Source organism: Pteronotus mesoamericanus, unplaced genomic scaffold (genome assembly GCF_021234165.1).
Source record: "Pteronotus mesoamericanus isolate MK-2021 breed Mesoamerican mustached bat unplaced genomic scaffold, CSHL_Meso_final contig_538, whole genome shotgun sequence".
NCBI lineage: Eukaryota > Metazoa > Chordata > Mammalia > Chiroptera > Mormoopidae > Pteronotus > Pteronotus mesoamericanus.
In genome coordinates, this window is record NW_026555197.1 from 167,971 (window position 1) to 181,373 (window position 13,403).

The window sequence follows — 13,403 nt, forward strand, 5'->3', positions numbered from 1 at the left end:
GGAGGTGGGGAGAAGGGTGGGAGCATGTTCTGAGCAGAGGGCATGGCAGGGCAGAGTTGTGACCCAGGAAGTGTGGCCTCTTTAAGAGGCTCAAAGATGTTCCCTGCAGCAGGAACATGAGAACATGAAGCAGGACACTCAAGTGGGGCATGATCACACAGGGCCTTGCGTTTGTTTCATCCTGAAGACAGTGACGGTTTCCACATAGGGTCAGGCGAGTGTATTGTGGGAAGCTGTCTCTGGCTGCAATGCAGTGAATGGACTGGAAAGTGATGTGAGATGTAGTGGGGAGACCAGCGAGAGATGGAGGTAGATGGGGCTGGTTAGGGCTCAGGTGGTGGCAGTGGGATGAAGAGACCACTGGACTGGAGAAGAGCCGAGAGGGAGGGGCGAGGGCAGGGTCATGAATAATGACCAGGTTCGGCCTGAGGTGGACAGTTAGTTCAGAGGCACACGTTGGGTTGGAGGTGTCTTTGAGATTCGGGTGGAGCTGTCTGAGGAGCTGGAGGGTCTATGGGTGTGCAGCTGGAGAGAAAGAGAGAGTTTTTGCTCAGTAACCTCCAGGAAGAATTCCTATTTCAAAAGGTGTTTACTGAACACCTGCCCTGTGCCAGGCATTATTCTTGGTGTTAGGGTTATGGCAGTGTGCAAGCCAGACTGGAATCCCTGCCCTTGTCAAATTACATTCTAACTGGGGGAGCTAGGCAATGAACATAAATGAGGACGTTGTTTAGTTAGAAGGAATAAGTCCTGTGGACAAGTAGATGAGGGTAACGGGGGGACATTGCCCCCCCAGGAGATGAGGGGAGCAATTTGAAATGTAATGGTGGATTTGGGTGTCATCAGGAGGGGGTGATTTTTGAGCAAAAATCTGAAGGTGTTAAGGGCGGGAGCTGTGTGGTATCTGGGAGAAGAGTGTTCCAGGCAGAGGGACTAGCCTGCGCAAAGGCCACAGGACAGTGTGTGAGGCTGGAAAGAGTGAGTGACAGAGGGAGACAAGATCAGGAGATAATGAGATCAGGCGGGGCCTTGCAGGCTTTGGCCTTCACTCTGAGCGAGCAAGAAGCTGTTAGTGGGTTTGGGGCTGAGAAGGGACACATCTGCTTTACCTGGTTCTGGCTGTAGTGTAAGGGACAGACTCTGTGGAGGGCAACCGTGGCTGTTTAGTTTCAGGCAAGAGATGGCAAGGGCTTGGGCTAGGGCGGTGACGGTGGTGTGCTGCAGTTCGATGGGGTCTGATGAGTTTTGAAGGTAGAGCTCAGAGGGACTGGGCATGAGTGTGAGAGAGAGAGGGAGTCAGGCTGCCGTCTAGACCTGGGAGACATGCTGGTTTGGGCGAGAACAGCAGCACTTGGCTTTGCGTGTGTGAAGTGTGAGATGCCTGTTACACATATCGGTGGAGGCACTGAAAGGTGACAGGAAGCAGGCAGCTGGAGGTCAGGAGGAACAGTAGGTTGGGATTTTAATTTGGGAAGCCCCAGGTGTCAGGTCCCTGGGTCCGGACCCCAAGACAGCCAGCTACACTCTGGACAGGCAGCTGCCACCCCCCACCCCCGTCTCTTGAGTGTATTTATCCTCTTCCCAGCTGCCGCATGGTGGTGAGGAGGAGGGAGCATTTGCCCCAAGTCAGGCACACAGAGGGGCTCTAATTTGGGACAACCCCACCCCTAGGCCTGCTGCGATTGGAGGAGCTGGTACGAGGCTTCCTCATCTCCAAGGAGACGCTGTCAGTGAGGATGCTGGATGATAGCCGGGACCCCACGCCGCTGCTCAAGGAGATCCGTGATGACAAGGTGTCCACCATTATCATCGATGCCAATGCCTCCATCTCCCACCTCATCCTCCGTAAGGTGGGTCCCCTGTCTCTACAGGGGCAGGGACAGAAACATGGGGAACAAACAGAGCACATTGCCCAGTGCCCACAGGCCTGGGTGATCACAGGGTTTGTGGAAACCTGCTTCCTACATGTTGATGATACTCACGAAATTTGTGTCTCAGCTCAGCTGCGCCCTGGTTACACCCTGGACAGTCACCTCCCCTCTCTGAATAGCTGCTGCCCCTGTGTGTTGCTGTGAGGGTTAGGGGAGTGCATGGGACAGCATCTGGCCCACACTAGAGGGAGCCCCCTGCTATCTTTATTAAGCACCCGTCCTGCCTTCTGTTGAAGCACTTCGCATGTGTTCTTTAGTTTGGGTCTCACCTACCCTGCGGATAGGTATGATGATGATTTGTGGGTGAAGAAGCTGGGGTTCCAGGGGGAATGAATCAACTCAAGGGCACCCAGGAGGGGCCAGCACCAGAACTTTCTGCCGTGGGCTCACCATTTGCCATCCACCAGTGACCTGCATTTATTCATCATTCATTGCTTCCCTGCTCTTAATTTTTCTCATAATCTAACCTGTATTATTTATTTTTCTCCAGTTTTTAAAAAATTCAAACCATATGTCACAGCTGATTCTAGCTTATAGGAAGAAGTATGGACAGACTTCACAGGGCTCTGAAGGCAGGAAGGCTGGGAGAAAAGATTTTGGGAGAAGGCAGCTGGCAGTCCTGGGCCAGAGTCCTGGCCCTGCTTCCTGTGTGGGCCAAGGGGCCAGTGGTCACTTTCCTCTCAAGCCTGCATGTTCTTGTCATGAAATGGGCTGTAACCTGTGTGGTAACAGCTCCTAACACTCAAGCAGTGCAAGCTGATTCCAGTTAGTGTTCTAATGACCATTGTGGGGACAGGATTGGGCACTCCTGGCCTGGAGAGGTCTTCTAGCTCTGTCCTCCTTGGAGACTGTGAGAAGGGGGACTCAAAACAAGAATCTTGAGAGAAATTAGCTGCTTTTTGCTGCAAAGTGCATTTAAAGATTGTGGGGACAGTGTATCTGACCTGTGACCAGGCTGATCCCTACATGTTAGCAGCCAAACCTGGCTTTGGGGCAGCAGGGTGTTAAGGTTAAGGTTATCCTCCCCACATGCGCTCTTTCTCAGGTGTCCCTTTGCCTGTCTCCAGAGGGCAGTCTTTTAAATGACCTAAAGAGCATTGCAGGCATTCAAGGGCATCATTCTCTCCTCCAATGAAACCTGCATCCCACCTGGGGCAATAGCGCGGTTGGACATGAGGGATCAAGGTCTCCTTCTGACCACATGTATCTTCACCTTGTCGTTCTCTGTCTCTGGGTTTCTTACTGTATTTCCCATGGGATGCCTTCTCACCAGGCTTGTCTCTAAATATCTCTTCCTCTCCCGATTTCTCCCCATCTCTTCCTCTGTCTGTCTGGTCGCCTCTTTTCCTGCCCATGTTCTCCAGGCCTCAGAGCTGGGAATGACGTCTGCGTTTTACAAGTATATCCTCACCACCATGGTGCGTACCCCCAGCAACCCCTCTGGCCCCCATTCCCTCCATAATGTTTGCACCAGTGGGGCCCAGCCTCAGGCCTCACCCCTCTTCCCTGGCCCAGGACTTCCCCATCCTGCACCTGGACGGGATTGTGGAGGACTCCTCCAATATCCTGGGCTTCTCCATGTTCAACACCTCGCACCCCTTCTACCCCGAGTTCGTGCGCAGCCTCAACATGTCCTGGAGGGAGAACTGTGAAGCCAGCACCTACCCAGGCCCTGCGGTGAGCGTGCGCCCTTGCCCCCACACGCAGGCACTCTGCACACAGGCGCTCCGGGGCCCCTTCAGATCTCTGCCAGTTCGTGCTCAGACCCTCTGGTGCTCCCAGTCACTGCTTTGCGTGGACTTCCCCAGAGAACTAGTGACTTGCTTCCTCATCACCACATTGTTACTCAAATGTCCCTTCAAGTTTAAGACTTTCCTTGGTCCCCCTATTTAAAATATTGGAAAGTCCCCACTATAAAGTCCCTTTCTCTGCTGTATTTTCCTCCATAGCACCTATCTTTGCTTATCTAATCACCATGTGGCTTGCTCTATATTTCGCTTAGATATAGATACAGACATAGAGACTGAAAGTTCACAAGGGCAGGGGTTTCTGTCTGTTCACCATTGTATCCCCAGCACCTAAAACAGCCTGGCTCAGAGTAGGCATCCAATAATACATGCTGAATAAATGCAAACACAAAAGATGTACATTCATGTGTTTGTTCACAGATATCTAGTCATACACCAAAATACTGAAACATTCCTATGTGCACAGAAACTCACATGGACACTGAGCCATGCAGTCACTGTGCACGCGCAAGGACATGGCATGTGTACACAGACTGAGGCGCCTTCACACACACCCCTGTACCTACCTGCACGGCACAAAGATTCATACCTGCACATCGACCCAGCTAAGGCACACTCACACACACATACAAACAGATGCCTGATGCTGTCAGTCACAGCTCAGTGGTTGGCTTGTAACTGTGCCAGGCCCTGTTTTGAGTTCTTTACATGTGTTACCTTCCTTGATCCCCATCTGCATACTCAGAGGCAGAGATGACAATTATCCCCACTTTACAGGGGAGGAAACCGAGGTTCAGAGAGGGGTGGAGACTTGGCCCACCAAAGGGAATAGTAGAGCTGGGCCTCTAGCTCAGATCTGCCTGACTCCCAGGCCCGGGCTCACAACCATTATGCTCTCCCGCTTCCTAGATGTCATACCCTACCCTGTGTATAGACGAACAGGTGTGTTTGCCCAGCCCCACCCACACAAATGCCTCTAGACACTCAGAGAGGAGCTGTGACCATTGTCTACTGCCTGCCCCAGCCACACAGACACACAGGTTCCCAGGCACACCCTCAGGCCTACGAACATCCCCATGGGGGGTGACACAGCTGGCCATCCAGGCAAACCCTCTCAGACGTGCCCTCCCCCAGGGACACAAGGCCACACGCATTCAGGAAGAGATGCTCCCACAGAGGCCTGGGCAGCATGCACACCTTTCCCTGTCATGCCCATTCCCTGAGAAAGATGCCACAGACTTGTCCTTGGTCCTGACCTGCATGGTTTCACATTCCCTGAGAACGAGGAGTTGTCCAGGGCAGGGGTAGCACCATGGGACTTCAGGGCTCCCCTGGCTAAGCTGCCTCTTCCCTGTCCCACCCCACCTCTTCCTCTGACCCAGCTGTCAGCTGCCCTGATGTTTGACGCTGTGCACGTGGTGGTGAGTGCCGTCCGGGAGCTAAACCGCAGCCAGGAGATCGGTGTGAAGCCACTAGCCTGTACATCAGCCAACATTTGGCCCCACGGGACCAGCCTCATGAACTACCTGCGCATGGTGAGCCGGGAGTGGGGGTGCTAAGGGCGATCAGCCTGCCTCAGGTGGGAGACTCACTGTGTCCACCCTGTGGCCCCTCTGCCCTCTCCCCCCACTTCTGACCCTATCCACCGCCTCTTGCTTTTTCTGGGCCTCTTCCTTGCTCTTCCCTCTGTCCTGTCTCTCCTGGCTTTCCCCTTCCCACCTGTGCTGCTGTTTCCCCATGTCTTTGTTCCATCGCCCCTCATTTGCTGGTCTGTTGTCTTGCTTGTTTAACTGTGGTCCTTCCTGGTCCTTCTCCCTCTCTCTTGTCCCCTCTACCTCTGTCTCTTCCCCTCTGGGCCTCCCCTGCTCATCTCTCTGGGCCCTTGCCACCCCTCCCTCTGGCCGCCTCCCACCCTGCTAGGTAGAGTATGATGGGCTGACCGGGCGGGTTGAATTCAACAGCAAAGGGCAGAGGACCAACTACACCCTACGCATCCTAGAGAAGTCCCGGCAGGGCCACCGTGAGGTGAGCAGGCCCAGGGTTTTGCCAGAGCCCTGACTGGTGGGGATGGATGGAGGTGGAAGGGGGGGAGGGCGGGGTGGGACCCCACTGGTCAGAGTACCACATCCCTCTCCTCCCCAGATCGGGGTGTGGTACTCTAACCGGACCCTGGCCATGAACGCCACCACCCTGGACATCAACCTGTCGCAGACACTGGCCAACAAGACGCTGGTGGTCACAACCATTTTGGTGAGTGGCCCTTGTGGAGAGGCAGTAGGCGAAGAGGCCTTTCCTGAGCAGTGCCCAGCTCGGTCCTAGTCAGCAGGGGGGTGGGTGCGCACAGACCTCCGAGGGCATGACTCATATACTCAGTAACCCCTGACTGGGACCAAGGCACTTCCATCCTAATCCGTGCTGGAGCAGGGGAGGCACAGACTCTGCCATCAGAGCCGGTCCGGCCTGGCTCTGCCCGCCCACTTTGCACAGCGGAGCTGGGAATGCCTGGCCTGTGGGGCAGCACTGTGAGCATCCCATGAGGCTGCACAGGCAGGGTGCCTTCACGTGTCTGGCCCATGGAAGGCCCTGTAAATCACCATCACTAGAGTGGTCGTTTAGTCACACTTGCCAACCAAGTGTGTTGACACATGTCAACTTATTTAATAAGTTGATGTGGAAACTGAGGTTCAGAGAGGTGAAGCGACCAGCCCAGGGTCACACAGCAAGTCAGTGGTGTAGTCAGGAGAGAAGCCAAGCCTCTGAGGCCCCACAGCCTGTGCTCTGAACCTCCAGGCCTCTCATTCCCTCGTTGTCATGCAGCTCTGGGTGTTGCTCCTGAGTCTTACCAGACCACAGTCAGATCTTTGTGGTCAGCGAGTATTTATTGAGCACTGTTCTGCACAGGCACTGTGCTGGGCCCTTTCCAGGCGTCGCTTTGTGAACCTCTCAGCTACCCTAGGAGGTCTGTCTTATTTTCCCCCTTTTGGAGGTATGGAAACAGGTCACACAGCAAGTCTCTCTGCTGGAGCTGAGTGTTGGTCTTCGAGGCCCTGCCGTCCCCCTTGTGCCCTGCTGCCACTTGCCAGGCACAGTGGCCTCCAGGAGGTCAGGGAGGGGTGATGTACAGGACCTGGTGAGCAGGAGGCTGTCCAGAGCAGCTGGGCCTAGAGGCTGGGCATGGCAGGCAGCCATGCCCTCTGTGGCAGCCAAGTCCCTAGCCCGCTGGCAGCCATTGTCTATGGGGGCCCCTCAGTACCTCTGTGAGCTGGGCTGGCTAATGCTGTGGATGCAGAGGTTGAAAGGGTTACCACAGGTTCTGCAGGATGTCAGAGACCCCCTAAAGCAGCCTGTCTCAGGGACATTCCCTCAATCCCTTGGGAACTCCTGCTAAAAGTAGACTTCAAGTCCCTCTGGAGAAGGGCCAGTGAGCCCGCTGGGGAGGGACAGATGGCCTGCAGACAGGAAACCAGACACTTCCTAACAGCCTCACTGAGGGGCCCTGAGGGCCAGGTTGGGCTGGCTGGCAGAAGCCGGGCCTCTGTTGTGGGGGTGGGGGGGCGGTATTGTCAGTCCCAGGGCCTTCCTGAGGTGTGAAAAGGCAGGGCTCTTGGTAGGGAGCCAGGGCAGAGGTAAGGGAGGGGATGTCAGGGAGCAGAGCCATGATCCTAGCGACTTTGAATTTCTTCTCACACTTATCTCTCCTCCCCAAGGCCCATGAGCAAACGTTGTTCTTTCCCTGATGTTCATTCTTCTCCTGATGGATTCGTTCATTCATTCCACAAATATTTTCTGAAGCTATTGTGGGCCAGGCTTTGGGCAAGTTCTGGAGGTACAGGAATGAGTCACACATAGGATGGAGATCCCAGTTTGATGGAGGTGACAGGCATGGACACAGTCATTCCCACACAGAAAGGAGGGATGACTTGGCCTTAGAAGGCCTGAGGAACGCTGCACAGAGGAGGTGACATTAGACCGGGCTTTAGAAGCTGTGCAGGAGTTGAGTGCACAGAGAAGGCAGGGGCAGGTGTCCTGGGCAGCAGGAACCACAGGAGCAGGGGCCTAAGGGAGCGCTTGTCAGATTGGACGTGGAGGCAGCGGGTTCAGTGGGCCCAGCTGGATGTGCCTGTTGATTCCCCAACATTTTCTAACTTGTGTTTCCAGACAGAGCCTGTGTCAGACACTTGGGGATTCAGACTCGAGTCAAGGTGGGTCCCTGGGGCAAGATACAGTCAGGACTTGCCTTGTGCCCTGCCCTGTCCCCAGGGCTTAGACTGGTGCCGCCTCGTACCTAGCAAGCACAGAGGGGTGCTGAGTGCTGTGACAGAGGTGGGGGAATGTGTCTGAGGGACTCAGTTATGCTTACCCTGTACTTGGAGGTATTGAGGGGGACTGGGCAGGGCCAGGTCAGGATGTTAGAATAACGCCTGGGCCCATGAGGGAGGCTGCAGGAGAGGAAGGTGCTCTAGGTGGGGGAGTGCAAGGGCTGAGTTGGGGTGGGCTATAGGCACAGGGGGGATCTGATGTGGGATGTTGAGAAGCAGTGAAGATAGGGCTGGGCTGAAGGAGGGAGCAGAAGGTCCTGGATGGGGTGGAGGGTGGAGGACTCCTTGGGGTAGGGCTCACAGGCCTGGAGCTGAGAGGGGCTGGCAGGTCCCTAGACAGAGAAGCCCTACAGGGAAGGTGGGGATGGAAGAGAAGGCCCAAGGAGATGGGGTCTGTAGGGGCCTTTCCTCAGGCCTCATTTCTCCTGGAGAATTCCCTGGGCACTCAGTTGGTCCCCATGAGCCCCTTCATCAGGCTGTGAAGTCTCATCCTGCTCTTTGGTGACTCTGGGGTCAGACAGACTTCACTCCTTCCTGGCTTTGCTTCCTACCACTCAGGTTGTCCATACTTTCATCTGTAAAATGGGTCTATTAATGCCACTTTGAAGGGCCATGGGGGGATTGCACGAGATCAGAGAGTGCCCCTGGTGGTGTCCAGCACAATTGTGCTGAGTACAGGAGTCCCTTCCCTGTCTCTCTCCTGATCTGGCATCCTTGATAAAAACAGCAATCCTCGTGGCCAGCATCTTTGAGCAGCATGTTACTCAGTCTTCGGGGTAGCCCTGAGGGGGGCACCTTTGTTGTGGCCTCTGATTTTCACATGAGGGTTTAGTGACTTACCCCAGTCACCCAGCTAGAAGGTGGCAGAGCCCACATGCTTGCCTTTTGCAGTACACTGCCTTGATTTGTCTCAATTTCTGCTGTGTGGTTTTTTTTGTTGTTGTTTTTTTGGAGTTTTTTTTTGCCTTTTGTTCTCAATTTTTGCCTTTTTTCTGAGCCCTGAGCGTTGTGTTCTAGGCCTGGCTCTGCCGTCCATGTGCTACATGACTTGGGTGGGTCTCCTCTCTGTCTTTAGTTCCCTCCTTTAAAGTGGTGGTGGGGGGTGTGTGTTAAAATATTCGTAACAGAGTGAAGGGGTTGGACTAGATCAGGGTCATTTAAACAGCACCCAGGAAGTCCTAGATATGGATTTGGGTCCTGGGTTCCCAGAGGGGTCCAGCCAAGCAGCTTGTGAGGAATGTTCTAGAACCCAACCTACTTTAATTTTTTTTAATTTTTAATTTTAAGAGATTTTTATGGAAGTGTTACATGCATATAGAAGCTTACACAAATCCCAAGTGTACTCACTGAATTTTCAAAAACCAAACACAGCTGTGGAACCAGCCTTCCTACCTGAGCCCTCCCTATGCCCCTTGCAAAGTAACTGTCTTCTCAACTTCTAGCACCACAGGTTAGCTTTCCCCACCTTTGAACTTCATGTAAAAGCTCACGTGTTTGTGAGATTCATCCATATTGCGAGTAGTTTAGTTTCATCGTTATATGTTCTGTTATAAGAATGTAGCAAAGTTTATTTAGCCACAAAATGTAGCTGCTCTTTTGAGTTGTTTCTCATGTTTTGCTATTATGAAGAATCCTGCTATGAACATCGTACTACATGACTTCTGGTGAACACATACAGCATTTCTGTCGAGTGTATTTCAGCTGTAAAATTGCTGGGTATTTTCAGTTTTTTTAAAAAATCCTCACCCAAGGATATGTTTATTGATTTGAGAGAGAGAGAAAAGGAGAGAGAGAAACATCAATCAGTTGCCTCCTGTACACACCCCAACTAGGGATCAAACGTGCAACCTTTTGGTTACAGGATGATGCTCCAACCAACTGAACCACCTGGCCAGGGCCTTTCATAGATACTGCCAAAGTGTTGTCCATAGTGACAGTACCATTTTTCACTCCCACCAGCAGTGTGTGAATGAGAATTCCACTTGCTCCTCATTTTTCCCAGTGGTGGCTACATACAGGACCTAATCATACTACAGTTTTCACCTACATTTCCCTAATGAGCAGGGAAGCTGACCACCTTTTTGTGTTTATTGGCTGTTTGGAAATCCTTCTCTTGGGAAGTCTCTGCTCAAGTCTTTATTTTTTAAAAAATTGGGGCATAATGACCTTTTTATTGATTTGTGAGTTATTTATATATGCTGGATACAGTCCTTTGTCAAAATATGTATAACAAAAGTCTTCCCTCACCTTGTGGCTTGCCTTTCCACTCATGGGTATCTTTTTTCCCCTGCAATGGAATCATTTGAAGAAAAGATTTTTAATTTTACTGATGTTCACTTTATCTGTTTTTTTTTCTTTATGGTTAATTCTTTTATAATTTAATAATTCTCTAGGCCAAGGTCATGAAGACAGTCTTTATTTTCTAAAATGAATACATATTCATTTTATATTTAGATCTATAACACACCTGGAATTGATTTTTATGTATCATGTGAGGTAGGGGTCAGAATATATTTTTTTCCATATGGATGTTCAGTTGAACAGCACCATTTATTAAAATCATCATTCTTCACACAGTCTGACCTTTGTCATAACTGAGTATCCACTTACATGTGGGTTTCCGATCCTCTGTCCTATTGTCCACTTGTCCCTCTTTGCTTGCATACCGCATTGTTTTACATACCTTAGCTTTAAATTAAATGTTAATATCTGGTAGGGTGAATCTGTCTGTTCTCATGTTTCTTGGGATTGCTTTGGTTCTTCTTGATCATTTGCATTTCCATCTGCCTTTAAATATCATACCTTGAAATTTTCAAATATTTTACTATTTAATATTAACACATTTAAACTAGGGGAGGGACAGACGTTAATATAAATCTAAATTAAGTGGAATTCAAAGAGGGGGTATGGAGTAAAAAGTCAGTCTCTTTTTCTCTCTAGTTCTCCATTTTTTCCCCCAGAAGCCACATCCTTCCAGAAGTGTCTGTGCAGATGCAAGCACATCCCCACTCTTTCCTTCACACAGAGTAGCATCTTGTACACATTTTGTAGCTTGTCTTCTTCCTCTTAATAGATCTGAGAGGACTTATCCTGGTAGTTGCCTGGGGTACTTTGATGGCATCAGTAATCTTTTAAACCTGTCCCAAGGTAGGTTGCTTCAGACTTGGCTCCCACTCCAGGCATGCTGCTATGACTCTCTGGGACCTATCTTCTGGTGTGCACGTGCACAGATATTTGTAGGATGAATGCTCAACTCAGACTTAGCAACGGCCCACTGTCTATCTGCCAGGCTTCCTCAGAAGATTCTCTTTGAAGAAGCCTGAAAACCTTGGATTAGACCCTCGGTTCTGATGGTCTTGGGCTCTGGATTGAGCCCTAGATCATTGTTTTCTGATGTTGAGTTCCGTTCACAGGCCCAGTCCCTGTTTCTGGCTCTATAAGCTCAGACCCCAGTCCTGAAGCCGTGACCCCAAATCCACAACCCAAGTGCTTCAGTCTGGAATTTGGAGATCAGCTTGGCTTCCTGGAAAGGAGCAAGGACTTTGGACTGCACAGCAACGGGGTTTTGAACCCCAGCTCTTCTCAGTCCCCCCTTCCTTCTGTCCTGCTTCACCTGTGTGGGCTTGGGCAAGGCACGTGACCTCCCAAAGCTCCAGTTTCCTCCTTTTCACGTCAAGAGGGCTGTACTAGAGCCTTCCAGCTCTAACGCTGGGTGCTTATATAGATCATTCTCATTTTTGATTCTCTAGCTTTGATATCCAACCTGAGTCCCTATCTCTATGTCTGGCTTCTCTCATGTCACTCTCAGATTCTGTCCACCTGTGTTCAGTCTGCATGGGGCTTCAGAGCAGAGATCTGGGGTCAGACTGACTTGTCCATCTCAGCTGCTTACCACTTCACTTTTCAGGCCCTCAGTGTCCTCATCACTAAAGCAGAGGTAATAATACCGGCCTCCCACGCTGGCAGAATAGCTGTCACATAGCAAAGCCCACAAGAAACACTGGCTTATGCTGCTATTATTAGTAGTATCTCACATTCCTACACCCAGTTCCACAATTTTGGATTTGAAAAGGCAGCTTGGGGAGGAAGAGAGAGAAAGAGAAGGGAGTGGGGAAAGAAAGCACCGACTTCCCTCCATTTCATTGCCCCTCAGCGGTGGGTCTTTGTGGGGTCCTGGAATTCAGAGCTTATAATAGGACCTGGCCTCATAGTATTTGTCATTGTGTAACCACCTCAAAACCTGGAGGCTCAAAACAATAATGAATATAATTTCTCACAGTTCTATGGGTTGACTGAGCAGCTCTGCCTGTCTCGCTATGGCTGCTGTGTTCTTTGGCAGCCAGGTTGGGCTGGGAGGTCCAGCGTGGCTGTGGGTACTGGCTGCTGGCCAGCACACCTCAGTTCACTCCTCCATCAGCAGGCTGGCCTGGCTTCCTTACATAGGGGTCCCGAAAGGCTGCTCTGAAGGCCCAGGCTCTGGAATTCTCACAGTAGTACTTGTACCACATTCTGCTGGGCAAAGCAAGTCTTGAGGCCAGCTCAGAGCCAAGGGGTGGGGAAATCAGCTCTGCCTCTTAATGGGAAGCGCCTCAAAATATTGCAGCCACGTCTGCCTCAGAGCTCAGTGACACTGTGTTGAATAGCCAAGAGGTGACAGGTCACTTGACCTCCTTGACCCTCAGTTTCCCTGTGTGTAAAATGAGTGTAATAACGCTTCCTTTGTAAGGTCACTGCAAGGAATTAAGGTGACAGACTGCAGAGGACACACGCAGCACAGGGGCTGCACTCAGCAGGTGCTCAGGACCCGGTCACTGTCATAGCTGCTACTGCCAGCGCTTTCCTGACTTTTCCTAAGTCCTGACTCCATTCATTCTTAAGTCCAAAGTGACACTGCACAAACAACCATTTAGACAACAACTATGGCAAGATAAGTTTCCCTTCTGTTACGGGCATCCTCACGCGCCTCGTCGTCCCAGCACTTGGAGTATTCTCTCAGCTTTTGCACTTACTCAGCACCATAGGGGTCAGTAAAATTTGCTTGAATCCCTCAGGAATAAGCATCGTCATAACAAACTAGCTCTAGGCCAGAGATTGCAAGCTGGCAGGTGTTAGTTTAGCCTGCACAGCATTTTAAAAAAGTGGTATTAGGATTTGAACTGTGGCTAAACTTTATAATTAGGAGATTTTATAGAATCACCTGGGTTTCCGAGTTCTCTCAACATGGGCCACCTGGCATCTCATGGCGGGCATTGGGCTGCAGCTGAATCCTGGTGGGGAAGACCCTCTTTGGTCCCTTGCTGCCTCATGAAGTCAGTTCAGTGGCCCACTACTGGTTGTATTAAAATAATGGAGCAGAACAGAAAATATCAGGGTATATCACCATAGGTATCAACGTAAGGACAGTT

The 13,403-nt window shown here is 51.2% G+C and overlaps 1 protein-coding gene across 1 annotated transcript in view; it reads left to right on the plus strand.

Annotated features, from left to right (window-relative positions):
* Positions 1-13,403, plus strand: part of GRIK5 (glutamate ionotropic receptor kainate type subunit 5) — a 51,656-nt gene that overhangs the window by 7,499 nt on the left and 30,754 nt on the right. Inside the window, exons 6-11 of the mRNA XM_054579510.1 lie at positions 1,672-1,850; positions 3,296-3,349; positions 3,447-3,608; positions 5,062-5,214; positions 5,600-5,704; positions 5,822-5,929. Coding sequence (XP_054435485.1) covers positions 1,672-1,850; positions 3,296-3,349; positions 3,447-3,608; positions 5,062-5,214; positions 5,600-5,704; positions 5,822-5,929 — 761 coding nt within the window. The remainder of the gene's footprint in view (positions 1-1,671; positions 1,851-3,295; positions 3,350-3,446; positions 3,609-5,061; positions 5,215-5,599; positions 5,705-5,821; positions 5,930-13,403) is intronic.